Source organism: Candida metapsilosis (genome assembly GCF_017655625.1).
Source record: "Candida metapsilosis strain BP57 chromosome Unknown scaffold5, whole genome shotgun sequence".
In the NCBI taxonomy this organism is placed as follows: domain Eukaryota; kingdom Fungi; phylum Ascomycota; class Pichiomycetes; order Serinales; family Debaryomycetaceae; genus Lodderomyces; species Lodderomyces metapsilosis.
Window position 1 is genome coordinate 234,738 of NW_027138163.1, and position 24,565 is coordinate 259,302.

The window sequence follows — 24,565 nt, forward strand, 5'->3', positions numbered from 1 at the left end:
GGAGAAACATTGAGTGCAACTAAAAGATTCGGGAGAATAATAATGGTACGAGATTATGCACTTGTGCTTAAAATTACCATTAATGATATAAACCCACTACCAAAGAAACTGGAAGTGAAAGTAGAGAAAGAAGTAAGTGGGATAAAAACAGACCTAAGGAGTGGAATCCTATCCCCAGAGCTGTTCACGGTGATATAGCCCTTGTATGGCTGTGTGTGTTATATATTCAGTATGGTGGTTATATTATAAGCCATGCAAGGGGTAAAAAAAAAAAAAAGGATTTGTTACAAAGTACACTACCATTTATCTATTTTTGGTCTCTCTCTCTCTCTCTCTCTTCTATTGTGCTAAAGCCACTTTGTACACGACTCATATACCACACACACACACCAAAACTAATTTTTCTCTTCTTTCTTTTCTTCTCCTGTCTCCTTAAACAGACGTGTGAGTGTTGATCTCTCTCCTTTTTTCCCCTTTTTGCACATTTCATCAAGTCAGTCAACAGTGGCTTAATAGGATACACACGCACTGAAAGAAGAGCCCATCATTCGTTACGTCTTTCTTTTTTTTTTTCACCGCTTACGTGTTGTACATCTCACCTCGAGGAATTTTTATCACAAAACAAAAAGATATACACACAGCCTTGTCTTGAGTTTCCCACACAATCGTCTTGATCTGAGGTATCTTGTTCAACTATATAACGGTTTAAATCTCCCACAATGCAAAGATCAGGTAGTCGTCATGAATCATATTATCCCAGTCGACATCCATACCATGTTGAAGAACTGAGTGACGATAGTTTTGACAACTTGCATCCACAACAAGTTCATTCAAATATTGCTTCACATCCATATCGCAATACCCTGTCACAGCTCCCACTTTTAAACATCGACAAAGGGCTGCAACACTCACTTCCATTACCACCGTTGCCACAATACAATAATCCTCAAGGAGGATCCAACCTACAACCCACTCAGCCTTTCCAATCACTGCTGCTGCGAACACTACTAGATCCTGGTCTACCTTCAAAACTAGACAAACAAGATTCAACAAACGTGGATGAATATGAAATGTCTGATTTTACTAGACTACCCACCTCAGATCACCATCAAGAAGCTTATGAGAACTACCGAAACCCATTTATTGAAAATGCATCTAATCAAAAGTCTTCAGAGTTGCCTGAACGTTCAGCAATACCAATAAACCCATTTGAAGTTACTGATGAAGATTTGCAAGATCCCCATGACCGTCATCACCATCACCATCACCGAGATAAAGGACCGGAGTACGATTTGGAGAGGAAAATGAAACATAATGAAAGAAATCGTCTTCGTACACTTCGAAATAAACCTCGGTTTCATTACACTAGGCTACCTTATTTTACAATAATTGTCACACTAATACAAGTTATTGTGTTTATTGTCGAGTTGATCAAAATGGCTATATTTACAGGATCAGGGTTCCAAACCAAGCCATATTTCAATCCAATGTTGGGTCCATCTACATATCTTTTCATATACATGGGAGCACGTTATGTACCTTGTATGCATCAAATCAAAGGAATCACCGACGACACAACCATCTTATTCCCATGCGCAAATTCAACTTCAGAGGATACTTTTAATTGTGCATTGGGTGATTTATGTGGATTATCGGGATTACCAACATTTGACGATGGTACAAAATATGCACCAAACCAATGGTATAGAATCTTTATTCCAATTTTCCTACATGCGGGATTTCTCCATATTATATTCAATTTGTTGTTGCAGTTGACAATGGGTGCGTCAATTGAAAGAAACATTGGTATTTTAAAGTATGCAATTATTTATATATTGAGTGGTATATCTGGTTTTCTTCTTGGTGCTAATTTCACTCCTGCTGGGATAGCTTCAACTGGATGTTCTGGTGCTCTTTTTGGCGTTGTTGCTACAAATATCATTTTATTCATTTACACTGGAAGGAAAAACACCAATATGTATGGCACCAAACATTACAAACTATTCATATTTTTCATGCTTTGTGAAATTATTATATCATTTGTGTTGGGATTACTTCCAGGGCTTGATAATTTTAGTCATTTGGGAGGATTCGCCATGGGTATACTAACGGCAGTCCTATTGCTCAAGGATCCCTTCTGGGTATACAAGGATGGAATAATTACATATGTACGAGACCCAACTACATGGCAACAGTTTCTAAACAATTGGAATCCAATGTATGCTTACGAAGACAAGTTGCAAGTGCCATTTTTGCTTTGGTGTGGAGCTAGAGTTGTTGCTTTGGCATTAATCATTGTTTATTTTGTTCTTCTTTGCAAGAATTTTTTCAATGATAACTATGACCTGGCTGAACATTGCAAATGGTGCAAGTATTTTAATTGTATTCCAGTTAAAGGATGGTGTGATATTGGTGTGGTTACTGTTTCTTCTGCATCTTCTAATCCTACTGGTACCGCAGATTCAACAGCTCATGAGACAACAGTACCTACTCAGCTGTATTCAACAAAAGTGTATACTACAAACTCACCTCAAACGACGTCAGATTCAGATAGTCCGTTCAAGAGACAAGTGGAAGCCTTTGAAGACAATACCACTGCGCAACAAGGTCATCCGCGACAAGTGGCGTCAGGCGATCTCGCACAACAAGTTGGAGTCGGTGTTGGTCTATACCTTACCGTTTTGCTATTTGCAGTTGCCTTTATGAAGAAGAAGAAGATCATCTAGGGTGTATATGACCAAATTTAATGAATTAATGAAATTGCAAGTAGTGTCGTGACAATTCAATGTCGCAAGTTCCTCTTTGTCTACTTTTTATAATTTTCTTTTTCACCGAAATTTTTTTTTTTTTTTTTTCAATCATCAAAGAAGCATCAATACTATCCCTATATAATCCCACTACGCAATGCTCACGAGACGTAGCCTCCTCACATCCACCCGACCCCTAACTACATCAACTGCAGCAAGGTCCTGGTTCGGTGACCTTTTCGGCAACAAGTCCTCAAAAATTACCAGTCAACAGAAACGATCAGACATAATTGAAAACCAAGATGATTATATAAATAAAGATTTGACGAAAATCACCCATTTGACTCGTGAGAACTCACCTTTGTATTTAGAGAAAGTTGGTAAGTTGAAGCTGAAGAAGTTGGATCCAGAGTTCAAAGTGCGTGATTGGAAGAATGTTAAAGGATTACGTGGTTGTGATTTGGAAGTGGTTTATGATGATAAAGTTAAGTTACAGAATGTTTTCAATTCGAGTTATAAGCAAGTTACTGGACAAGATATTCAGTTTGAAAAGTACGCCGATGTCACTTTACATGATTTGAAGTTTAGGTTTGAGTTGATTAAACAATTGCAGTCCAATTTAGGCTTTGAATTCAATGATTATGTCATTAGTTGCAGTCATGATTTGAATTCGTTGTATTATGAAATTGAGAAAGTTGTCAATAAGAGATGGAGTAATGAACGGAACCCAAATGCTATTGTTTTAAGACAAGAGGATTTCACGGCAAAGAATATTTATCTTAACGAATCAAGAGATGAATATGAGAAACAAAAGGAATTTTCTAAATTACTAAAAGAGGTGGAGAGATTGGAACAACAACATTTGGAACAAAAGGCATGAAGTAATAGCACTTTAATATAGATGTAAATAGCAATTTGGAAGATTATTACTCCTTCCCTCCTTCCTTTCACTCAATTCTGTGTTACAGTTGCCACTGGAGGTGGTTGGGGCAACTCCTTCAACAACACAGTTGAAACTGTATTTTGCACTTGTGGCTCCTTGCCTCTAATTGCCTCTTCTTCCAATTGTAAAGTTTTATAATAACTCCATTTCAATAAAATTGACATTATACTAATAAATCCAAAATCAGGCCACAAGACATCAGGAAACTCAATTGTGCAATTGGTATTGCATTGCCACAATAAGAAATCACTCAATCTAGTATGACCACTGGTACGAATCAAGATATCCAATGGTGGAACATCATCACCAAAATAAAAATTAGATTCGATAACCTTGGCATCAATTTCATCACGGTTTTGGATCTTGCCCTCGATACGTTTCTTAGCGACTGATCTTACAGCATGGGTGATTTCATCTCTTGCAGTATATGGGAAACAAACATTGAGAATTTTCTTTGATGATTTATTCTTTGTCACTTCTTCAATATATTCTAAATCCTTCAAGATATCTGGTGGGATGAAACCTCTATTACCAATAATCCTAATTCTAACCTTGTTGTATCTAGCATATGAATCTTCATAGTCGGAAATCATTTTCAATTTATCACGAAGTAAACCAAATAATGTATCAACTTCTTCTTTGGTTCGATTAAAGTTTTCTAATGAAAAAGCATAGATTGTAACCTGTTCAATTCCAACTTTGTAGCAGCATTCAAGAACCTAATGAGGGAGTTAGTCACAAACTTAAATAACACATGATGTATTACATACCTTAACTAATGCATTTGCACCTGCGAAATGACCCTCTTTCAATGGCAATCTGTGCTTTTTGGCATAAGTCCTATTACCGTCCATAATCATTGCAACATGTTTAGGAACTGGGCCAGTTCTAACAATTGAAATCACATAATCTTCAAAGAATCCGATTATGTAGCCAATTAATGGGAATTTCAACACAAATGCAACCACTGAGTTGATTGAGAATGATTGAGAATAAGCTCTCATGACGTTATAGTAGAAAGAGTGATGTGACTATGGGGAATGGCAAAAGTGGTGGTCCAAAAATTAGTGTGTCGAGTGGGTGTGGGAAATGTGTTGCAAAACTCATTTTCACACACACAAGGGAGTATGTCTGCCATTTCAATCGTCACGTGTCAATGTGTATGATTTAATCACCTTTTTCACTTCCTTCTTGCTGTACTCTCTTGCTCTAGCCTCTTCAATCTTATTCAAATATCCCATATAAACTACCACTTCAGCAACCAAGACTAACAACCCAAGAAACACCGTCAACAACACTCGATAACTATCTCTCAACCCCCAACTAGACGCCGTCCAATACCACACTGCATATGAAACACTACCAACACTGATGAAAACATTGACTATAGTCGTCAATTGATTCTTCAATTCCTTGTGTGCTTGGACTGGCGATATGTATTCGTCATTTGTCGTATCATACAATGTACTGTGCTCGGGTGCAGGGTTAATCAATTTTTTATACTCAGCCTCTTGTGCTTCAAGACGGAGTCTTTCCATCATTTGCAAAAACTCTTTGGTTTTGGGTTGCTTATATGTCTCGTATGGTGGTGTATATAACTTTGTCTGTCTGATTAATGACAAGAGCGTCGGCGTTGGATGACAAGCTTGATAGAAACTCACCAAGTCGCGGTGGTTAATGTGCTCCTGGTTAAGTAGCTTCTCTTTTGAATCATACGGTGACTCTGCTATAGTCTTTTTAAGCTCATCTGTAAGCTCAAACAACGTCATCGGCAATGTGCTGTGAAGTCTGGAGGAAACTAAAGAGTTTGATAAAATTTAAAGGTAGTGTATTGGTGAACAAAATTTGTATTTCATTCCCCACATAGTCATTTCCAACCATGTTTTCTCGTTACTTAAGCTACATAGCTATCCAACTTGGAATTGATCTTCGTAAATGGGTTTGTATGGCTACTACAGTGCAAATTGCTTATTACGATCACTCGACGAATTGATATTGTATCTGGCCCTTCCTGTTCGTTGTCATATGCTCATTTGTCACCACCCATGACTCGACTTTAATCTTCAAACACTCTCTTCCGCAGGCTAAGGTTATTATTCCTCATTAAACAATCCTTCCTACAACGCTGCCATCCCTTTATCTCATGATTAGTCCATTCACACTCTGTTACCGAACACAATTGCTTCATCAATTTATTGATCTCAGTTTTCTCTAGATCCTTGTTGTCTGATAATTTGACCACATGTAAATTCTTGTGGAAAGTTGTGTCATCCTGACCAATTCTCGCAAGCGAAATCCTTTTTAGCTTATTGTCTGATAAATCGATTTCCTTGAGATGAGTTTCTCCTCCGGGAAACGTTAACTGGACTCTCTTTATGTCATTCACTGATAGATCCAACTCTTCTAAAGAGTTGCTTGAGAACTCAATGATAGCTTCTTTAAAATTTCCCCAAGTTAATTTCAAACACTTCAAGTTAGGCAACCTACCCAACTGCGACAGAATATTGCTCAAATAACGTATCTCGACCCTTTCAAGCGTATCTGGTAACTGCATATCAAACAACGTATGGATTTCCATTCCAATGTACAAAGATCTTAACCTGGATTCTTTGCTAAAAATCATGTTGTGAAAGTTTGTCGCGGACGCGATTTGCAATCAAACCAAGTTATCCCCAAATTGAACCGGAGTATTTAAGAAGAATCCCGACAAAAGCAAGAAACGTACAGACTCGGGTAATTTGCATAGTGATACGGTAATACTGAAGGTCGATCCAAGTTGAACGTATTCTAATGGTAGATCTTCATAACGATTATTCTTTGCAAGATCAAATCTTTCTATTTCATTTTCCTTCAAGTTGAGTTTCTTAAGTGTACATGGTAAACTAATTCCCTCAAAGAACTTCAATTTGTTCAGAGACAAGTCCAAGCTTTGCAATTTTGGGGGAAAAGAGATTCCTTCAAGGGACTCAATTTTGTTTGACGATAAACCTAAGAATTTGACTGAATCCGGGAATCTTATTGATTCAAGGTCGTGAGTAGTCAATCCACAATTTTTTAAAGTTAAATGTCTCAAGTTAATGCATCTCGATAGATCCGCAGATAGAACCTCGGAAGATCTCCCTAGTTCAGATAGATAAAAATATTCCAACCCAAAGGGAGCCATCTGCAATACCTTGTCTACTTGAGCGTAAGGTTGTCTTATAAATTCCAACATCTTCAAAGTTGAGGGTAATTGCAACCACGAAGTTAAGTCGATGTTACCACTCCCGCGAAGCGCAAGTCCTGTGGATGGAATCACTTCCAACGGGTTCGTGAGTTCACCTTCCAAAGACAATGACTCTAAATCAATCCCAACTTCTACCACGGCTTCCTCCATTAGCTTCACAAAATCACTAACATTACTATTTCGCTGCATATAAGCAAGACTGTTAGTTTCAGGTGATATCGTGCTTCTCAAAAACTTTGCCAGTGGTACTCGATATCCAGCGACAATGTATAAACTATCAAGAGTAAGCAATACGTCTTTGTTGTCAAAATTATCCTTCAAGTATGATGAATGGCAACATAGTTTTTTCAACGACGAGGGCAAACACCCCAACTCAAGCTCAGGAGAGCATGCATACGTGAGCGACTTCAAGTTGGGACAGCTTGAGAATGACCCTTTGATCGACCCACCAGCTAGGTCTAAGATTTCTGCTTTGCCAAACAAGCCAAGTTCAATCTCACCTTCAAAGGAAGCAGGACCTGGTTGGATCCTGAATGACAGTATGCGGCTACTCAAGTCACGGATACTTTCACAAAAACGGCCCATGTCAAGCCAGAGGGTCGAATCCCACCGTACCTCTACCGATATAGAGAGCTTCACGACGTTGCTCGGCTTCAAGTGGAAGCACATTTCTTCGAAATATAATACGTCGGAAAAATCCTGAAGAATGAACACTATTTTAGAATCGACTTCAATGCTTTCCATCACACAATACTCATCCAACACAAGGAAGTCTGTTGGGGATTCAAGTTGTATATGACTTGGTTCATACAATTTCAGAACATTTAGCTCCTCTATTGGACTCAGATCAAACCAAGTCATCCAATCCATTAAGCTACTGTCGTAAGCAAACCCATTTGTTTTGATTTCATGATCAAGGCAGTTCTTCAAATTCTTATTCTGGTGTAAGAATGAGATATCGGAAAAGAGGCCAACAAGATTCTCTACACCACATATGGATATTATGATTCTCAAAGTCTCACTTGGGTATAGATCTAACAAAATTCTCGAGGTTTCTTGCATGTCTTTCTTGGGGATCTATACTTGATCAAATTAAGCTGGGTATCAATATGGAATCTTGTTAGCAAACGGAAAGAACCTGGACTGTTTGATGCCATTCTTCAAACGAAGTAGGAAAAAAAAGGGGCACTGGAGTCGATTTTAAGTCTTGGCTGCGTAAACTATTGGAGGAAAATTATTTGACTGGTGAAGAAGAGAAAGTTAATTTCAAGAGAGCTTTACTGAAAGACTCTTCATCCGCACGACACGGTCTTTCGTGCTTGGTAATAGTGCAGAACACTGATATCCTCGAATATCATTCAGCAGACCAACATGTAGATTACCATTCCACAGGATGTGATGCAACAATAAAAATTGGAGGGAACTTTCAGTTTATCACGAAACGTTATCAGCCGTGTTGTCTTCTAAAAACGTCTCAATATTGCGGACGACTATCTTACCACCCAACGACACTAAGACAGTGCCAATTACTCCTGGAAGAGTATACTTGTGTGTGTCAAGAACCTTGTAGGTGCCCTGAGCCGCAGGTTTCCATTTCTGGATTCGGCATGGTTTGTGTAACTATTTTGATTTTTCCCAATTGGGATATACAGTGATCTCTGTCATAACGAAAACGATGCACACGCATTATGCGAGAGGAACACACACACTAACCCTTATCAAGTATATACTCAGTAGCGGCTAAAACGTACCCAGTTTAGACTGACAAGACATACCTTAAGCTATTCCAGCATTTATATACCCCGTTTATCTTACAGCTACATGTTTTCAATGCCGTCGCATAACTTATCACCACAAAAATCGTCCCCATCATTGACAACCACATCCACCAATTACCACCAACTGGATTTAAGAAAAAGACAAACAAAGAGAGATGAAGCCATTAGAAGAAGGATTGAACACGATTTGAGTAAAAAGAAGAAGAGCGGCAGTAAAATTACTAGACATAAAAAGGCAATCCCTGGCACGGTGTTGTCTTTAAAGCCAAGTGATCCCATCATTTGCAAAACCACAGCTACTGTCCATGAAGTTTCACAAATTATGACAGCCACTCGTGAAAATTGTGTGTTGGTGGTGAATGACATTGGTGAACTTTTGGGTATTTTCACTGCTAAAGATTTGGCATTTCGTATTGTTGGATCAGGGTTGACGGCAAATTCAGTGACTATTGATCAAATCATGACCGCAAACCCTATTTGTGCCAATGCAAATAATCCAGCTTCTGAAGCTTTAAACTTGATGGTGGAGAGAGGGTTTAGACACTTGCCAGTCTTGGATAATGATAACCAAATTGTTGGGGTTTTGGATATAACAAAATGTTATGCCCAACAAATGGAGAAATTGGAAAGAATGCATGCTCAGTCAAAAACATTGTATGATGCTTGGAACTCTGTGCATAATGAAATCGGTGTACAAGATCAGCCTCAACATGTTTTCCAATACTTTGAAACATTGAAGAGCAAAATGAATGGTCCTACTTTAGATAATGTTCTTGATGAAACAACTGAGCCTATTTATGTGAGCGTCAAAACTTCAGTGTATGAAGCTACCGTCTTAATGAAGGAGAATAGAACAACTGCGGTTTTAGTAAAGGATACCAATCAAGAAGTTACAGGTATTTTCACCTCTAAAGATGTTGTTTTGAGGGTCATTGCAGCAGGTTTGGATCCTAAGAACTGTTCCGTGGTTAGAGTCATGACATCGCATCCTGACGTAGCTTATGCAAACTTGCCAATTCAACAAGCATTGAGGAAAATGTTTGATGGTCATTACTTGAACTTACCAGTGGTGAACAATGAGGATGACATCATTGGTATGGTGGATGTTTTGAAATTGACCTATGCAACATTGACACAGATCAAACAATTGGAGGCAAAAGATTTACCACTGTCACTTGATGCACCAGAACAAGGGAATGAAGGTCCAGCTTGGAATAAATTCTGGACGTCCTTGGATGATAATGAATCGGTGCATTCCGACTCGTTTATGGATGAAAGTGCAGCTGCAAATGCTCCTGATGTTACACCATCTGAATTCCAATCTTTCAATGTTGACATCAAACCTTCTGACTCAATCTCCCATGTTGATGCTTCTCCAACAAAAGATTCAACTGCAGCAGGAAGCTTGTCCATCAGTGGTCAAGAAGAGTTGCCATATATATTCAAGTTCAAGTCACCAGCTATTGAAGGAAGAGTACACCGTATCACTTTGAAACCAAGTGATGGAGTTTTATTATTGAGGAAGTTGATCAACTCGAAGTTGAATGACAAGGATTTTGTAAAGTTGAATGTATCCAAGCCAAGCGAAAATGAAGATGAAACAACATCGCCAAACGATGAAGTTGCAATAAGTTACATTGATGATGAAGGCGATGTTGTATCCATCACTACAGACACAGATTTATCCGAATGTGTTCGTATTAACCACAGACTAGGCAATGAAAAGGCTGATTTATATTTACACAATCCTCACCTGCATCCATCTGCTGGTGAGATTAAATCCATCAAGAAGACTACAAAGCCGGAGACAATTATCCCTGGAATTGCGAATGAGGTTTTGGTTCCCGGTGTATTAGCTGTGCTTGCATCATCAATAATTATTGGAATCACTTTCAGTAGAAAATAGATTGTTATAGAAGAATATAAATTTGCTTATCTAAGAAAAAAATTGAGTAATTTTTCAGCACCCCAACAAATCGACTTTGGAACAATGACCACTGCCACTTCCACAATAGTAGGTGCATTAGCATGCCAAAAGAACTCGTTTCTCAAAACATTAAACACAAAGGTGGTCTCAAGCTATGAGTTTATTCCACCCGCAACAGCAAAAGAGAAACAAAACAAGAACAAAAGTGCCCTGAAGGAATTGAAATATGGAGTTGAATTTGAAGACACTGTTTTGTTTCCTGAGGGTGGAGGACAACCATTCGACAAAGGCACAATCACAGTACTTAATACTGACTCCTGTCCCGAGTCAAAGACTTTTCAAGTCAATGCTATCCTTCGTGACAAGTTGAAAGCGGTGCACATTGTTGATGAGCCGATTGAACCAGGCACCAATGTCTTGCTTGAAGTCGACTGGAACCGTAGGGTGGATATTATGCAACAACATACCGGACAACATTTACTCTCAGCAGTGTTTGATACTTTGAAACTTGATACCTTATCGTGGTCAATGGGTGATGTTATAAACTATATCGAATTACCGGAAAAGGTTCCTGATGAAGTGGTGAAACAAGTTCAAGAGCGAGTCAACCAACTCATTTTCGAAGCTCATCCTATCCATGTCGTGACTCAAGATGACCATGGTGTTGAAATTGATACCAGTCATTTACCAGATGATTACGATCAAAGTAAAGGTGTGGTGCGTATCGTTAAAATTGGCGATGATATCGACTCGAATCCATGTTGTGGAACCCATTTGAGTAACACTTCGCAAATTGGCTCTATTGCCTTATTCAACCAAACTTCAATTCGTGGTGGTCATTCCCGTTTATACTTTACTTGTGGATCACGAGTTGCTAAAGTTGCTGCCGAGTATTTCGATATATTGAAAACGGTATCGGGGACTCAATTATCTTGTCAGATAGATGACGTGACCACCAAAGTGGATCAATTGAGTACAAACTACAGAAAGGCTAACTCGACAATTGCTAACCTAACTAAAGAGTTGGCGAATTTAAAAGCTACGGAAATATTCAACAGATTGAATCCTACTGAAGATGGTGTAGCTTATGTCTATCGAGAAGAGAATAATCCAGAGTACTTAACAACAGTTCAAAAGGAACTTGCAACAATGATCAATGCCAATAAAGATTGTGGTATCGACATCACCAAGAAACACACACTTGTCTTGATCAATGGAAATCAAACTTCCAATGGCGGTATGGTTAAAATATCAGGACCCAAAGCAAATGACATCGCCACTGAATTGAAACAAAAAATCACCAATTTGAAAGGTGGAGGCAAGGGCATCTTTCAAGGTAAAATCACCAAATACGAAAAAGGTGAAATCGAATCAGTATTATCTTACTTAGACTCACTATAATATGGTATACAGCATGTCTAATAGAAACTATGTACAAAAAAAAAACATCTCCTAACGTTTGACCCAAGTAGGTGATTTTCTAGCTTTAACCTTACCAGGTTTCTTTCTCTCAACCACTCTCGCATCACTAGTCATCAACCCAGCTTTCGACAATCTTGGCTTCAACAATGGATTAAACACCACAAGCGCCTTAGAAATAGCATACATGACGGCCTCACTTTGTCCCGTGTATCCACCACCACTAACTTCAGCAAACACGTTATATTGACCTTCTTGTCCAATTACTTGGAAGGGATAAACCAAATTCTTTCTAGCGTAAACGTTGGTGAAATATTCGACAGCGCTTTTACCATTGATCAAAATTGATCCGTCTCCTTTAACGAGGTAAATCTTCGCCAAGGCTGCTTTCCTCTTGGCTTGAGTTGAAGCTCTACCGAATTCATCCAATTGTTTCACCTTCTTACTCAAAGCAATCTTGTTGACGGATGTTGAGTAATAGCTGTCCAATGTATTGATCACTTCAACAGGCATCAACTGCGAATCAATAACTCTCAACCTATTCAAACTCGAAATCAAATCTCGATAATGAATCTTCTTGACCCTAGTTCCCGATTGAGTACGTTCCTTGTACGCTTCGTACCCCAAAAACTTTCTGCTTTGTAACTCTTCATCACTTAGTGGCTTAGTGGGCAAGTATTGATACTTGCGCAACAACAGCCTTAAATGATTCATGTTGTTTTCATGGATTGGGTTCCCGCCGTAAAACGTCATCAATGTTGGAGTCGTACGTATTCTATTTAGTTCTGGAAAAGTCAAGTTCTCAGTCACTTGGTAAGGCGAATAGGACTGAGTTGGTCTGCTGCTTCTACCAAATGAATTAGAACGTGGAACTTGTTCATCGAAATTGACATTTTCGTTGGAGGGACCGGTGGTAGATGTCGAGGTGGTGGTGGTGGTTGTGGTTGTGACAATTATTTCCTCACGCAAAAGGGCAGATTGACTAAAACATCTCTTGCCTATGCGTAGGCTTAGTCCATTAAGCTGAGATATCAACGACTTGGACATATCTCGTGTTGTTGTCGTTGTGGTTCAATAGGATTTTCCCTTTTCACTGAAAAACTTTTTTTTTTTACTTTTCCAAATTTTCATAAAAAAAAAAATAGATGCACGTGATATTGTCACGTGAAAGACTTCTGAGGTTGATAGAAATTTTTAGCAAACTATGTACAGTGTTGAATTATCATTAGATACATAATACATCATTAAAAAAAGGAAAATTATAAACAGAATATGAACTGAAGCAAAAAATAGATGGATCATCAATTTAATAAATCACGTAAATTAGTCTTTGTTCGGTGTTGTGTTGCTGCAGCAGGAGCAGACGTGGGTGTTGTTGGCTTCTCATCCGAGTTCAAAAGACTCATGATTGAACTCTTGTGGTGGTGATGTGAATGAACAATGGATGGTTGTGCGTGGGACACTTCGGACTGGTAAGTTGGTATTGCCTGCTGTTGTTGTTGTTGTTGTTGTTGTTGTGGAAGTGGCAATTGTTGCTGCTCATTATTTGCAACTGGTGTATACGCAACTGGCTGATACAGTGTTGGTTGTTGGTCAGAAAGGAGGTTACGAATGGATGGAAACACCGGTGCTGATCGTTGCGGTACAAAAGAAGACATCTCGGATTGATACGAAGTCTGATATTGCGCTTGATAATGGGCGTACATCTTCTGTTGCTGTTGTTGCTGATGTTGAAATTGAAGTTGTTGTTCATATTGCTTAGGATATGATTTCTGTTCATCAAGTGGTTGAGAATACTGAGCAGGCATTGACACTGGCTGTTGGCGTTGTTGTTGTTGTTGTTGCTGATAGACATATTGCTGCACAATTGGAGCTGCGCCAGTATAGATTTCTGATTGCACATTGGTTGAAGGATAGTTCAGAGTCAAGGCACCGATTGAAACTTTAGTCAGTTCAGGCTTCACGACAGAAACATTCGACGCTACATCAGAAACTGCATTCGCATTTGCACTTGCAGCAGCAGCTAACGCTTCTTCTGCAGCTTGCTTTTTAGTCATTCTCTTTTTCTTCTCCGTTGGTTTTGAAACACCACCATCCGATGAAACTGTCTTTTTCGTCGTCTTTTTTCTTTTCTTTTCAACTGGATTCTCACCATCTGCAACAAGTTCAGCTTCAGCTTTAGCCTTTCTCTTTTCTGAAACTTTGGTTCCAGTTGCTCGTTTTTTGCGACCGGTCTCCGCTGGTATTTCTGGAGCTTCCATCACAGGAGTCATAACTGGCATTTCGAATCCAGTGGATCCATCAAGATTTGTAGAAGCTGCTCCATGAATCAGTTCCGAGACTGCACTAGTTGGGGCTGCTCCGACTTCTTCAACTTGAGTAACTGGCTGTTGCTGTTGTGAAGTAGATTTAGGACGACCTGCACTCTTGACTCTCTTGCTCTTCTTGCTTGCCTTACGTCGCTGAATCAACAACTGCTTGTAATTGACACTCTTTTTAGTCATGTAATAATGAAGAACACATTCGGCTGAAGTTCGTAATCCACCCATATACCGTGAAATAGCTCCAAATCTTTTCGGAAACAAACAAAATGCCTCTGTGAATAACGCATGCTCAACGTCTGAAAACGTGTTGCGGAAATCTGTATTGACTCGACTTGCCCATGCTTCTTTATCTCTGACAATATTATTAGAATCCATAAATTTGACTTCCTTCCTTTCAACTGGGCCCATAACCATATCCGGGATGTCTGCAGCTACTCGGCGAGCTTTCAAAAGTGGATCCTCTTGCTCTTGACCCAAACTTAATAAAATCTCTTGGAACTCGGCCTCAGTAGTGACCAAATCCCCATGTCTTCTACTACTGCGTCGACTAGACACCGTAGGTAAATCAAATGAGCCCCCAACGTGTGGTGATGAATTGGATGTATTACCAACTGAAGCTTCTTGTTGTTGGTTTTGCTTCCTCAAATCGCTAGAGTCGAGTTCTCTCCTCATTTCATCGTCGCCCAGGTGCAACACTCGGAGTTGTTGTTCCATTTTTTGTCTTCGTTCTTCCCATTTCTTCAGCATCTCCTGGTATTCTTTTGACAAAGCTGATGTCTTGGATTCAATATTTGTGTTTCTTTCTTTCAATAAATTTGTAAGGACTGCTCTCTTTCGCCTATGAAATTCTTCATAGTTGTTGATGAAAAAGGGGTAGTCCGTAAATTTTTCAATTGGAGTGGCCAATAAATACTTTAACGAGGCTGCTCCTGATTGCTGAAACTCCTTCTTCATTTCCTCGTATTTGTATGGTATTTCTAGGAGAGGGTAACGGTACACTTCTTCAGTCCCTTCAACGGCATCACTTTCATCATACTCAATCTTGACATTTGATTCAACCTCAGCCACAACAGGTGGAGTTTCAATGCGGACTTTCTTTGCATATATCTCGTGTAAGAATTCATCATCTTTCAATTCTGGCTCAGCTGAGGTTTCAATCAGCTCTTGCTTGATGGCTTGTTGAGATGTGTCGTCTTGAGTCTCATCGGCATCGATGTTCTCACGAGCTATCCGTTCTTTAATCTCAATATCACGTTCCTCATTTTCAGTCATTTCACTTTGAGTATCATCCTCTGTATGCCGTTTTGAAACATTATCATCTTCATTATCATAATCATTTTGACTATCTTGTTCTCCTTCGAGTTCCTTTTGTTTCGCCCGTTTCTCGGCGGGGTTGATTAATGTACTTCCGCCATATCTACTTCCATATCTGGACTTGTAATACCTAGGATTTGAATAAGGAGGACGCAGTTGTGATAATGATGAGCTTTTGTCCTTGGGATATGAGTTTGAGTAATACGACCCATACGCCTTTGGTGAGCCATAATATTTGTATGATGAACTGTTTGTTGCTGGACTGTATGAATCAAAGGAGTTTGAAGCTGATGATGCACCTAACGGTACATTATTACTATTCGGTAAGTACAGGTTACTCAATGAAGGCTTACCATTTCTTATTCTGTCCTTTGCGGAGAACCTAGTTGATGAAGCAAAATTACGTCCACCTTTCCATCTTGGTCCATAACTGGTAGTTGGGTCAGTTGTGTAAGAATCGTAACGTCCATTCTTGTAGCTGCCAGTAGGTGATGAAGTTGATGTTAATGACCCTGACGATGATCCAGATAATGTAGGTTTCTGACTTCCAGCCAGCCGTCGTGATTCTCCACTTGTTCTTCTCCAGGTGTCTGAACGATACAGTCCATTATCATAAGATCCATACGCCAGGTTTGAATAATAATTTGATGTGTATGATGATCCGTTTCGGGTAGGTTGTTGAGAATCTTTCAGGTGAGTTAATGATGAAGATCCTGGTCCATTGCTTTTGAAATCTCGTCGCGATAAATTCGGTACAGTTGTTGTATCATTAGACGGCGTTGGTATAGGGGTAGTTGATGATGGTGCATTTAATGGTCCTGAATCCGTAGAATTGGTGTTAGCTGCTGCTGCTGCTGTTGCTGATGACGAGTAAAAGTTTTTCCTTCGCGATTTATTGTTATTTATCCAATCTTTGCTTCCTTGATAACCAAACCTGCCTCCTCTATTGGAATTTGAGGAAGACATCTATAACCTAGATAAATGATCGAAATAGTGATAGATTGGTTGATTCACTCGTTCCAATGTAATCTTTATAATTAAAAAGTTGAAAACTTTTTTTAAAAAAAAAAGGGTCTAGACGCTGAATGGTTTAAATTCTTTAATCAATTAAAATTTTGGTGTTTGGGGGTTTGAGATTCTCGTATATGTATATGTGTACCTTGTTCGTGTGACTATTAAGTGATCGTTCCTTGAATGGTTATATGAGCTGTTCAGTGTAGTGAATGACTAATGAACGGTAGCATAAAAATCCAATAAAACAAAAAAAGGTGAACTATTTGTGGTAATTTATCAAAACAAAGTACAAACACCTAACAAATAGTCTCTTTGGATATGTGAGTGGTATATATAGGTGGATGTAAAGTGTATTAGATATGATGGTGTGTTATTAAGTTGTAGTGTTAAAACTATAAATAAAAGGAGGTAACTGGGTTTTTGAATTGGTAGAAAATTTTTGTCTTCTGTTGTCTGTTTGAGTTTCTTCTTCTTCTTCTATTTCTATGGGGAATTACATAAGTTATTACGTAATAATCAAACAGCCAGCATTAACTTATACAAATACTTACTTTACACTCACACTGCTATAGCTTTACAAGTGTATTCTTATCTAACAAGTATCATATAAACAATATGGGCTGTAAACTCGGTTAACTGCAATTTCTAGTACTCCATAAATGCTTAATAAAATTCATTGAAATCTACCTTTTATGTCTAGTGTCGCATTTATGTTATGACACACAATTCACGACATTACTTTATCCACTGCTACGCTACTAAAAGCTTTGGCTCTTGAATTGTATGAGCTTGATATCGTCTCAATCACCTGCTTTCATCTTTCTGTATTTTTTACAATGGCTTTTACGTTTTACTCTCGTTATGCTTCAGTAGTATTTGCATTCATCAATATATTTCGTATAATCTATTATCTATTACTTAATATAATACAAGCTCCAATTATCACAAGTTTTGCCCTGAGCGTTTCAATAGCTTCCTCAAGAACCCGATTCCTTCAATCGATTTGACTAATTCATCATAATCAACATTCAACTTCACCACCTTCTTACTATTATCATTACCATTACTGTTATTTTTGAAGATTCCTAACGACTCCATTACAATACAATTATTACTCTCCAACATTGTCAAAATTTCCAAAAACTCGCTTGATTTCACACTACCCAATAGATTCAGTTGCATTTGATCGAGCTGTTGTTGCTTTTGATAATAATCGTAGAACATATTGACGGTGATATTGGCTTTCATCAATTGTAGGTTGAACAACTGACACAATATCGACTTATGTAACACACTTAATGATGTCAATGTTGTGTTTGAAGTAAAAGATTCTGCACACACTTTAGCAACATGTGAGATCATGATTTGCTTAGCATTAGTTTCGTCTGTCAGCTTACCCCGTTGTTCTATCTCTACTAGCTCGATACTTTTGTAACAAATATCAAATGCTTTACGCAAATCTCCCGAAATTGAAGCTGCTTTTTGGCAACAAAATTGTAATGCAACAGGATGGAAAATAGGTTTGTTAAACTTGGCCAATTTAGCCGTTATAATGGCTTTAATTTGGGTTGCTGAATATGGTAAAAACTGCACTGATTCTGGAATCATATTATTGGTAAACAACTTGGGAAGAAACTTGTTATTCAAATCAAGAGTATTTGAGATCCCAATTAAAATCACTTTGGTTCCAGTTGATCCTTTACTCAGTGAATTAACCATTTGAAACAACTTGAATAAAACTTGTTGAGTTTGAGTCAATAGTGAATCCAACTCATCAAGAAACAACACAATAGTCTTAAACTTGTTATCACTACTATCCACAATTTCATACAAGTCATCAAAATTCTTCCTCTTGGTGAATGATATACTCAACTGATTGACCAAAGATGCATAAATTTCATGGAATATAAATTCGGGACTTTTTAAAGTCATACAATTAATCCGTACAATTTTGATTTCTTCATTATTTTCATATTTCTGTAAACTCAAATTCACTTGTGCTGTTTTCCCAGTTCCTGGTGGACCAGAAATGTATAAACTATTAGACTGGTTTGAATGAAAGCTTTTATCTAGAAATTTGTTGATGAATGAAGCTTCTTTTTCTCGACTAGGTAGATGTAAATCACGAGTCAACTGTTCATTCTTACTACCTCTTTGGAATAGTGCTTTCGCTTGGGAATATATCGAAGTTTCACCAAATGGGGTTGATTTAGGTTTAACTGGTGATGAATCAGGAGTGAAGATCAATTTCCTCCTACATGAATGATCATCGTCATTATGCTGTAAAGAGCTGAGCCTCTGTTTCTTGATTGGTGTTTTTGTCGGTGTCAATGGTAAATCAACATTGCTGGTATTTCTATCATTGTAAGTGTTTGATATATCTCTAATGGTCCTCTTTTTAGTGGGAGTGGATATAGGAGTCAATGGCATGGTGTATAATGTGGAATGCGTAATTCAAAGTATCCAGCTTTTAGCTATGTTGGGGGGAAATCCTTTTCAAGCGAAAAGTAGATTCAGTAAGTTAGTTTTATCTAAAATAAGATTCAATGAGATGGGATTATGTTCAATGTAAGAGAAATGTGGAATTTGTAGAATTTTCGTTTAAAGTGGATACATTTGTGTCATTTGGAATCAACGCGCCAGATTTTTTTTCAATTAAAACTCAATTAGGAAACCCATACGCAATTAATAATTACTTTTTTTTTTTTTTTTTTTCACAACCAACCACAAACACGAAAAATCATTGTTAAAACATGCATTACATGGAACATACGCAAACCTACACCAAAGGAGTATTGCTCAAGAGTATTAAGTTTTTGATTGAAAGCGCCTCAAGTCCATATCTAAAACGCGGCTTTTTTGTACCATAATGCCACACGGATTAATGAAACCGAATCAGCGCAAGATCTTAATGATGTATCTCATTGCATGGGAACTCCGGGTATAGAGTTTCCCATGACTAGAGACTGGGAAACCGATGAGTAAGGAACATGTACTAGGACCCAATGACGTAACATCCTGCGCTTATGAAAGAAGTCTATCCAATCCAATTGTTGCTAGTACAACACCAGTTCAAAAAGAGACCCTACGAAGAAAACATTGATGCAACTTTGTAAATTCTATATGCTTCGTTAAGTTAAACTATTAGAGCGATGACAACACTCAGGTTTGGCACTTTAGTGACAAAAAGTACCCAAATTCAATACGCAGTGACCTCTTGATATGACTCCAGTCGCATGGTCAACCACCTATGCAGCCACCTCGGCACCTCGTCACCTCGTCACTTACTTCTTACCACTCTTTTTGATTCCACCACCAACCATTGGACCACCTTTTTTAGCTTTCTCAGCCATAGCTTTCTTTGCTGCAGCGTCTGCTTTTTGCTTAGCTTTGAAAGCAGCGTCATCTTCATCTTCATCGTGTTGCTTCTTCTTTGGAGCCTTTAAAGGCTTAGCTTTTCCACCTTGACGCCCTGACATAACTTGCACTGATTGATTAGCTGAGATGTTCGTGTAGATATGGAAAATTTTCTCTCTCTTCACCTCATTGAACAGCAGCAGCAAATAACTTTTTTTTTTGTTCATCTCCGCACTACCAATCACTTTTCTAATTCTGGACTTTACTCAACTTGACACACACTTCCAATAGTGATAAGCTCCATTGAAACACGCCAAATTGAACAATGGGTATTCTAACTACTCCAGATAAAGAGAAAATCAAACGAACAATCCCCAAAGCCAGCAACAAAATTATTGATGCCACGGTTGCTCGATTGTATATTGCTTATCCTGACCCGACAAAATGGGTTTATACTGGATTAATGGGTGCCATTGCTCTAGTGGATGATTTAGTGGGCCACACTTTTTTCCTTAAACTTGTTGATATTACTGGACATCGAGGAGTATTATGGGATCAAGAGCTTTATGTTGACTTTGAGTATAATCAAGACCGGAAATTCTTTCATACTTTTGAAATTGAAGATTGTCTTGTTGGTTTACTTTTTGAGGATACCAATGACGCCACCCATTTTTACAAAAGAGTAACTCATCGCCAGAAACATGGTTCAAGTGCGACTGTGAAAAACAAGAATGCAATTGCTTTGAAGGAAAGAGTTGAACCAAAGGGACATAATACTCCAGGCCCAAGAGGCGAATATATGGATGTCAACACTGCTCAACGACAAAGAAGAGCTAAAGGAGTATTATATTATGATGACGTTCCACCGCCGGAATGGCGATCACTTTATGCAGAATTGGAGTCTGCGGGTATCACAGAAGACATGATTGTGGATAATAGACAATTTATCAAAGACTATATTGCACAACAAGGAGGACCTCTTGTTGGTTTAGAACCACCTGTTCCAAGAAAGTACCAAAAAGCACATGAAAAGGCAGTTGCTATTGATAAGGAGGACACGACATCAATACCGGAATCGAGACCAAGTATGAAACACAAGAAAGCTCCACCTCCTCCCCCGCTGGCGCACCAGTCTTCTCCATCAGTAGCAGCATCTTCGAACCAATCAGTCAATTCATCAACGCCGGAAGCAGAGTCGTCGCCTACGCCTACACCAGCACCTGAACCTGCTCCAGCAGAGCCAGTGAAGCGAGTCTTCAGAGTTCCACCTGCGTCAGCCATACCACCACCAGTGAGAACAGCATCAACAGCATCAAATGAAAGACCACTCCCTACACCACCATCTCAACAGCAGCAACAGCAACAACAACAACCTCTGTACCAGCCTCCACAGCCTACATCACCAGATACACAAAGAAAATACAATGTTCCCCCACCGTTAGCCAATACTGTCCATAAAGTTCCACCTCCATTTCAACCAAGCCAAGCTCAACAAAGTCCTCATAATGCGCCAGCACCACCCCCAAGAGGTGGAGTACAACCACCTGCACCACCTGCTAGAGGCAATGCGCCTCCTCCGCCACCAAGAGCTAACCATTCAGTCCCATCAAATGGGCCAGCTCCACCTCCAAGAGCATCACCTATGGCGCCATCTGGAACCGGAGCCAATGGTGCGCATCCACCACCAGCACCACCACCAAGGGCATCAAGAGGGGCAGCCCCTCCACCACCACCGCCTCGAAGTCTGGCGGCTCACCCGAACAACTCGCCACAGGTGCCCCCACGAAATGCTTTCCCACAACAGCCAACTCAGCCACAACAGCAGCAGCAGCAACAGCCGCAGCCGCAACCAACTACTCCTGCTCCACCTGCGCTACAGCCAAGACCTATGGCTGTGCCCCCTCCCACGCAACAACCTCAAGCACAACCCTATGGCCAAACTGCTGTCCCAGCACCTCCGCCTCCACCTCTCGCACAGCAACAACAACAGCAACAGCAACAGCAACAGCCTCAAGCACAAGATTATGGACAATCCGCAGCATCGGCACCTCCGCCACCACCTCCTCCACCGGCAATGCCTCCAATGTCTACTGGAGCAACACCAGCTCCACCAGCTCCAAACATGTCAAGTGGAACATTTACGGAATCTACAGGGGATGCTGGAAGAGATGCTCTTTTATCATCCATTAGAGGCGCTGGTATCGGCTCTTTGAAAAAGACTGATAAATCTCAATTGGAAAAGCCTAGTGTTATACTACAAGAAGCAAAAGGCGAACCAGTTCAAAGCAATGATGCTTCTGGTGCGGCTGGAGGTAGTGCACCTGGAGCTCCACCAGCTTCCTTAGCTGATGCGTTATCAGTTGCGTTGAATAAACGTAAAGGTAAAGTTGCGCATAGTGATGATGAGGATGATGATGAGTGGTAGTATACAGTAAAGAAAAAAAAAAAAAAAAAAAAAAAAATTGTATGTGAATTTACCATCTGTAGAGCAAACTCTCTAATGTCGAAAGATTTAAAAGCCTTATTGGTATCGTTCAAAGATGCCACGCTGTACTGGGTCACCAACTTGGCCAGTAATCAAATTTCTCAAATCAAAGCATCGAAAGTAGACAATCCATTAAATGAGCTACTGAAATTGGTTAAATTGATCAAAGCCCATGTAACCAAAGTTGGGATAATATTCAAGCCAGAAACATTAGCCAAGCAAGAGTCTACTGCCTATACTACATTGGAAAAACTTTCTGAATCGCTTATCCTATTGGTATCTGTCATATCGCAACTTCAAGCTCATCAAATTTCAAAATTGTTCTACAATGAGATTGTTCATCAAGTTACACAACTTATAGAGTCCAACCATGAATTGGCGAATGAACTTGCGTATATTTACGAAGAGAAGGAAGACTCGGCGAGATTAGTGTCAGTCGGAAAAATTTGGTCAAATTGTGATGCTCTTACGGAGTTGATTAGCAATGGAGCGTTGAATCTACTCACGATGAAAATCAAACAGAGTATCGGATTGATTGATGATGGGTTCGATGAGTTTGCTGAGTGGGTTGAAAATCCAGTAGATATGGATGATCCATTTGGATTCAGCGATGACGAAGAAGATGATGGAGAAGAGCTTGATAACAAGGAGGATAGTGATGAAGAGGATGACTCAGAACTAAAAGCCTATTCTGAGAAATGGATCAAGAAAATTGAACTAATCAAATTGCTCCTTGCATCGTTTAAAAAGTCATTACCCAAGTCAACTACTGGTTCCCAAATTGATGAAATTGACACTCTACAAAGAAAAATATCCAATTTGATTGATAAATTGATTGTTGACTTGATGTTGAATAGAGAAATTACTACTGAAACAGAATCGATTTCAAAAGACATATCCACTCATTCCATTAAACTAGCCAAGTTGGCTGGATCTATACATAATGATAAAAAGGCCGCCTGGTACTCCACTTGGGTAACCAAGTTCAATTAGAAGATCCTTTAGAGTCTCGGTTCAACCGTGTTAAGCTATAACAATCCCAAGTATTTAGCATGGTGTTTAGCATGTTCTTCCACAAATGAACTAATGAAATAATACGAATGGTCATATCCATCAACTAGTTTCAAATTAACTTCTCCTTTGTAACCTTTGGCAGCGTTAACGAAATTCTCCGGCTTCAATTCTCTTTCGTAGAAATTGTCTTTTAACCCTTGATGAATCAATATGGTGGATGTATCATCACCATTGAAGTGCTTGATTAATTCAGTTGGATCATATTCAGCCCATTTGTTTTTGTCATTACCTAAATATCCACCAAAGTTCTTTTCACCCCAAGGAACAACACTTGGATTAGCAATTGGGGCAAAGGCACTAACGGATTTATAGTTTCTTGGCTTTCTTAAAAACCCAACCAAGGCTCCCATACCACCCATTGAATGACCAGTGATTGAAATATTCTCAAAATCCAATTGCTTGTACTCTTTACTCAACTCATCAATTAATTCTTCATGTACGTAGGAATACATGTTGTAGTTGGTTGACCATGGAGATTGAGTTGCATTGACGTAGAATCCAGCACCAGTACCAAAATCCCAACCATCATCTTCACCCTTGATGTTGGCTCCTCTTGGTGAAGTGTCGGGGAACACCAAAGCAAACCCATACTTGCTGGCCCAGTATTGGAAAAACGATTTATCGCTGGCGTTTTCTGGCGTGCATGTTAATCCTGAAAGATAAACCAATACCGGAACCTTGGATTTGGAAGTTGATGGAATAAAGACATTGACATTCATTGGAGTCTTGGTAAGTTTGGAATCATGAGTCAATTTCAACAATTGACCGCCGAATTGGGTAATTGATGCATTAGTTTTGAAAGACATAGTGTGATGTGTAGTGTAATGGTATAAAGAAGAAGAGTGTGATTGAAAGTTGGTATTTATCACTGGAAAATAATTCGATATTCCAATTGTTGCGCTCGGGAATTTGTGACTGAATTAGGAAGCAAAGTCCGAACGTAAAAAGCAAACAGAA

At 39.2% G+C, this 24,565-nt stretch overlaps 14 protein-coding genes across 14 annotated transcripts; 6 read left to right on the plus strand and 8 right to left on the minus strand. All coding sequences in view use genetic code 12, as the record gives it.

Moving 5' to 3' along the window:
- Window positions 1-719: 719 nt before the first annotated feature.
- Window positions 720-2,726, plus strand: RBD1 (Rbd1p; the record flags this gene model as incomplete). The annotated part of the gene is made up of 1 exon (XM_067692851.1): window positions 720-2,726. One exon carries the CDS (start codon window positions 720-722, stop codon window positions 2,724-2,726), a length of 2,007 nt encoding a protein of 668 aa, XP_067547431.1.
- Window positions 2,727-2,904: 178 nt separating this feature from the next.
- I9W82_003844 (mitochondrial 54S ribosomal protein YmL13) lies at window positions 2,905-3,627 on the plus strand (the record flags this gene model as incomplete). Its single annotated transcript, XM_067692852.1, has 1 exon — window positions 2,905-3,627. The coding sequence occupies one exon, from the start codon at window positions 2,905-2,907 to the stop codon at window positions 3,625-3,627; it is 723 nt and encodes a 240-aa protein (XP_067547432.1).
- Window positions 3,628-3,698: 71 nt separating this feature from the next.
- On the minus strand, window positions 3,699-4,694 carry SRT1 (ditrans,polycis-polyprenyl diphosphate synthase; the record flags this gene model as incomplete). Its single annotated transcript, XM_067692853.1, has 2 exons — window positions 3,699-4,409; window positions 4,461-4,694. The coding sequence occupies 2 exons, from the start codon at window positions 4,692-4,694 to the stop codon at window positions 3,699-3,701; spliced, it is 945 nt and encodes a 314-aa protein (XP_067547433.1).
- A 135-nt stretch (window positions 4,695-4,829) lies between these two features.
- Window positions 4,830-6,313, minus strand: VPH2 (Vph2p; the record flags this gene model as incomplete). The annotated part of the gene is made up of 2 exons (XM_067692854.1): window positions 4,830-5,437; window positions 5,812-6,313. 2 exons carry the CDS (start codon window positions 6,311-6,313, stop codon window positions 4,830-4,832), a joined length of 1,110 nt encoding a protein of 369 aa, XP_067547434.1.
- Window positions 6,314-6,346: 33 nt separating this feature from the next.
- On the minus strand, window positions 6,347-7,978 carry I9W82_003847 (uncharacterized protein; the record flags this gene model as incomplete). The annotated part of the gene is made up of 1 exon (XM_067692855.1): window positions 6,347-7,978. The coding sequence occupies one exon, from the start codon at window positions 7,976-7,978 to the stop codon at window positions 6,347-6,349; it is 1,632 nt and encodes a 543-aa protein (XP_067547435.1).
- Window positions 7,979-8,737: 759 nt separating this feature from the next.
- On the plus strand, window positions 8,738-10,600 carry I9W82_003848 (uncharacterized protein; the record flags this gene model as incomplete). The annotated part of the gene is made up of 1 exon (XM_067692856.1): window positions 8,738-10,600. One exon carries the CDS (start codon window positions 8,738-8,740, stop codon window positions 10,598-10,600), a length of 1,863 nt encoding a protein of 620 aa, XP_067547436.1.
- Window positions 10,601-10,684: 84 nt separating this feature from the next.
- I9W82_003849 (putative alanine--tRNA ligase) lies at window positions 10,685-12,022 on the plus strand (the record flags this gene model as incomplete). Its single annotated transcript, XM_067692857.1, has 1 exon — window positions 10,685-12,022. One exon carries the CDS (start codon window positions 10,685-10,687, stop codon window positions 12,020-12,022), a length of 1,338 nt encoding a protein of 445 aa, XP_067547437.1.
- A 51-nt stretch (window positions 12,023-12,073) lies between these two features.
- MRPS9 (mitochondrial 37S ribosomal protein uS9m) lies at window positions 12,074-13,087 on the minus strand (the record flags this gene model as incomplete). Its single annotated transcript, XM_067692859.1, has 1 exon — window positions 12,074-13,087. The coding sequence occupies one exon, from the start codon at window positions 13,085-13,087 to the stop codon at window positions 12,074-12,076; it is 1,014 nt and encodes a 337-aa protein (XP_067547438.1).
- Window positions 13,088-13,341: 254 nt separating this feature from the next.
- Window positions 13,342-16,644, minus strand: SNT1 (Snt1p; the record flags this gene model as incomplete). Its single annotated transcript, XM_067692860.1, has 1 exon — window positions 13,342-16,644. One exon carries the CDS (start codon window positions 16,642-16,644, stop codon window positions 13,342-13,344), a length of 3,303 nt encoding a protein of 1,100 aa, XP_067547439.1.
- Window positions 16,645-17,634: 990 nt separating this feature from the next.
- On the minus strand, window positions 17,635-19,122 carry CDC6 (AAA family ATPase; the record flags this gene model as incomplete). The annotated part of the gene is made up of 1 exon (XM_067692861.1): window positions 17,635-19,122. The coding sequence occupies one exon, from the start codon at window positions 19,120-19,122 to the stop codon at window positions 17,635-17,637; it is 1,488 nt and encodes a 495-aa protein (XP_067547440.1).
- A 465-nt stretch (window positions 19,123-19,587) lies between these two features.
- On the minus strand, window positions 19,588-20,171 carry I9W82_003853 (uncharacterized protein; the record flags this gene model as incomplete). The annotated part of the gene is made up of 2 exons (XM_067692862.1): window positions 19,588-19,651; window positions 19,981-20,171. 2 exons carry the CDS (start codon window positions 20,169-20,171, stop codon window positions 19,588-19,590), a joined length of 255 nt encoding a protein of 84 aa, XP_067547441.1.
- A 203-nt stretch (window positions 20,172-20,374) lies between these two features.
- On the plus strand, window positions 20,375-22,474 carry WAL1 (actin-binding protein; the record flags this gene model as incomplete). Its single annotated transcript, XM_067692863.1, has 1 exon — window positions 20,375-22,474. The coding sequence occupies one exon, from the start codon at window positions 20,375-20,377 to the stop codon at window positions 22,472-22,474; it is 2,100 nt and encodes a 699-aa protein (XP_067547442.1).
- Window positions 22,475-22,549: 75 nt separating this feature from the next.
- I9W82_003855 (uncharacterized protein) lies at window positions 22,550-23,527 on the plus strand (the record flags this gene model as incomplete). The annotated part of the gene is made up of 1 exon (XM_067692864.1): window positions 22,550-23,527. The coding sequence occupies one exon, from the start codon at window positions 22,550-22,552 to the stop codon at window positions 23,525-23,527; it is 978 nt and encodes a 325-aa protein (XP_067547443.1).
- Window positions 23,528-23,562: 35 nt separating this feature from the next.
- I9W82_003856 (S-formylglutathione hydrolase) lies at window positions 23,563-24,414 on the minus strand (the record flags this gene model as incomplete). The annotated part of the gene is made up of 1 exon (XM_067692865.1): window positions 23,563-24,414. One exon carries the CDS (start codon window positions 24,412-24,414, stop codon window positions 23,563-23,565), a length of 852 nt encoding a protein of 283 aa, XP_067547444.1.
- Window positions 24,415-24,565: the final 151 nt, after the last annotated feature.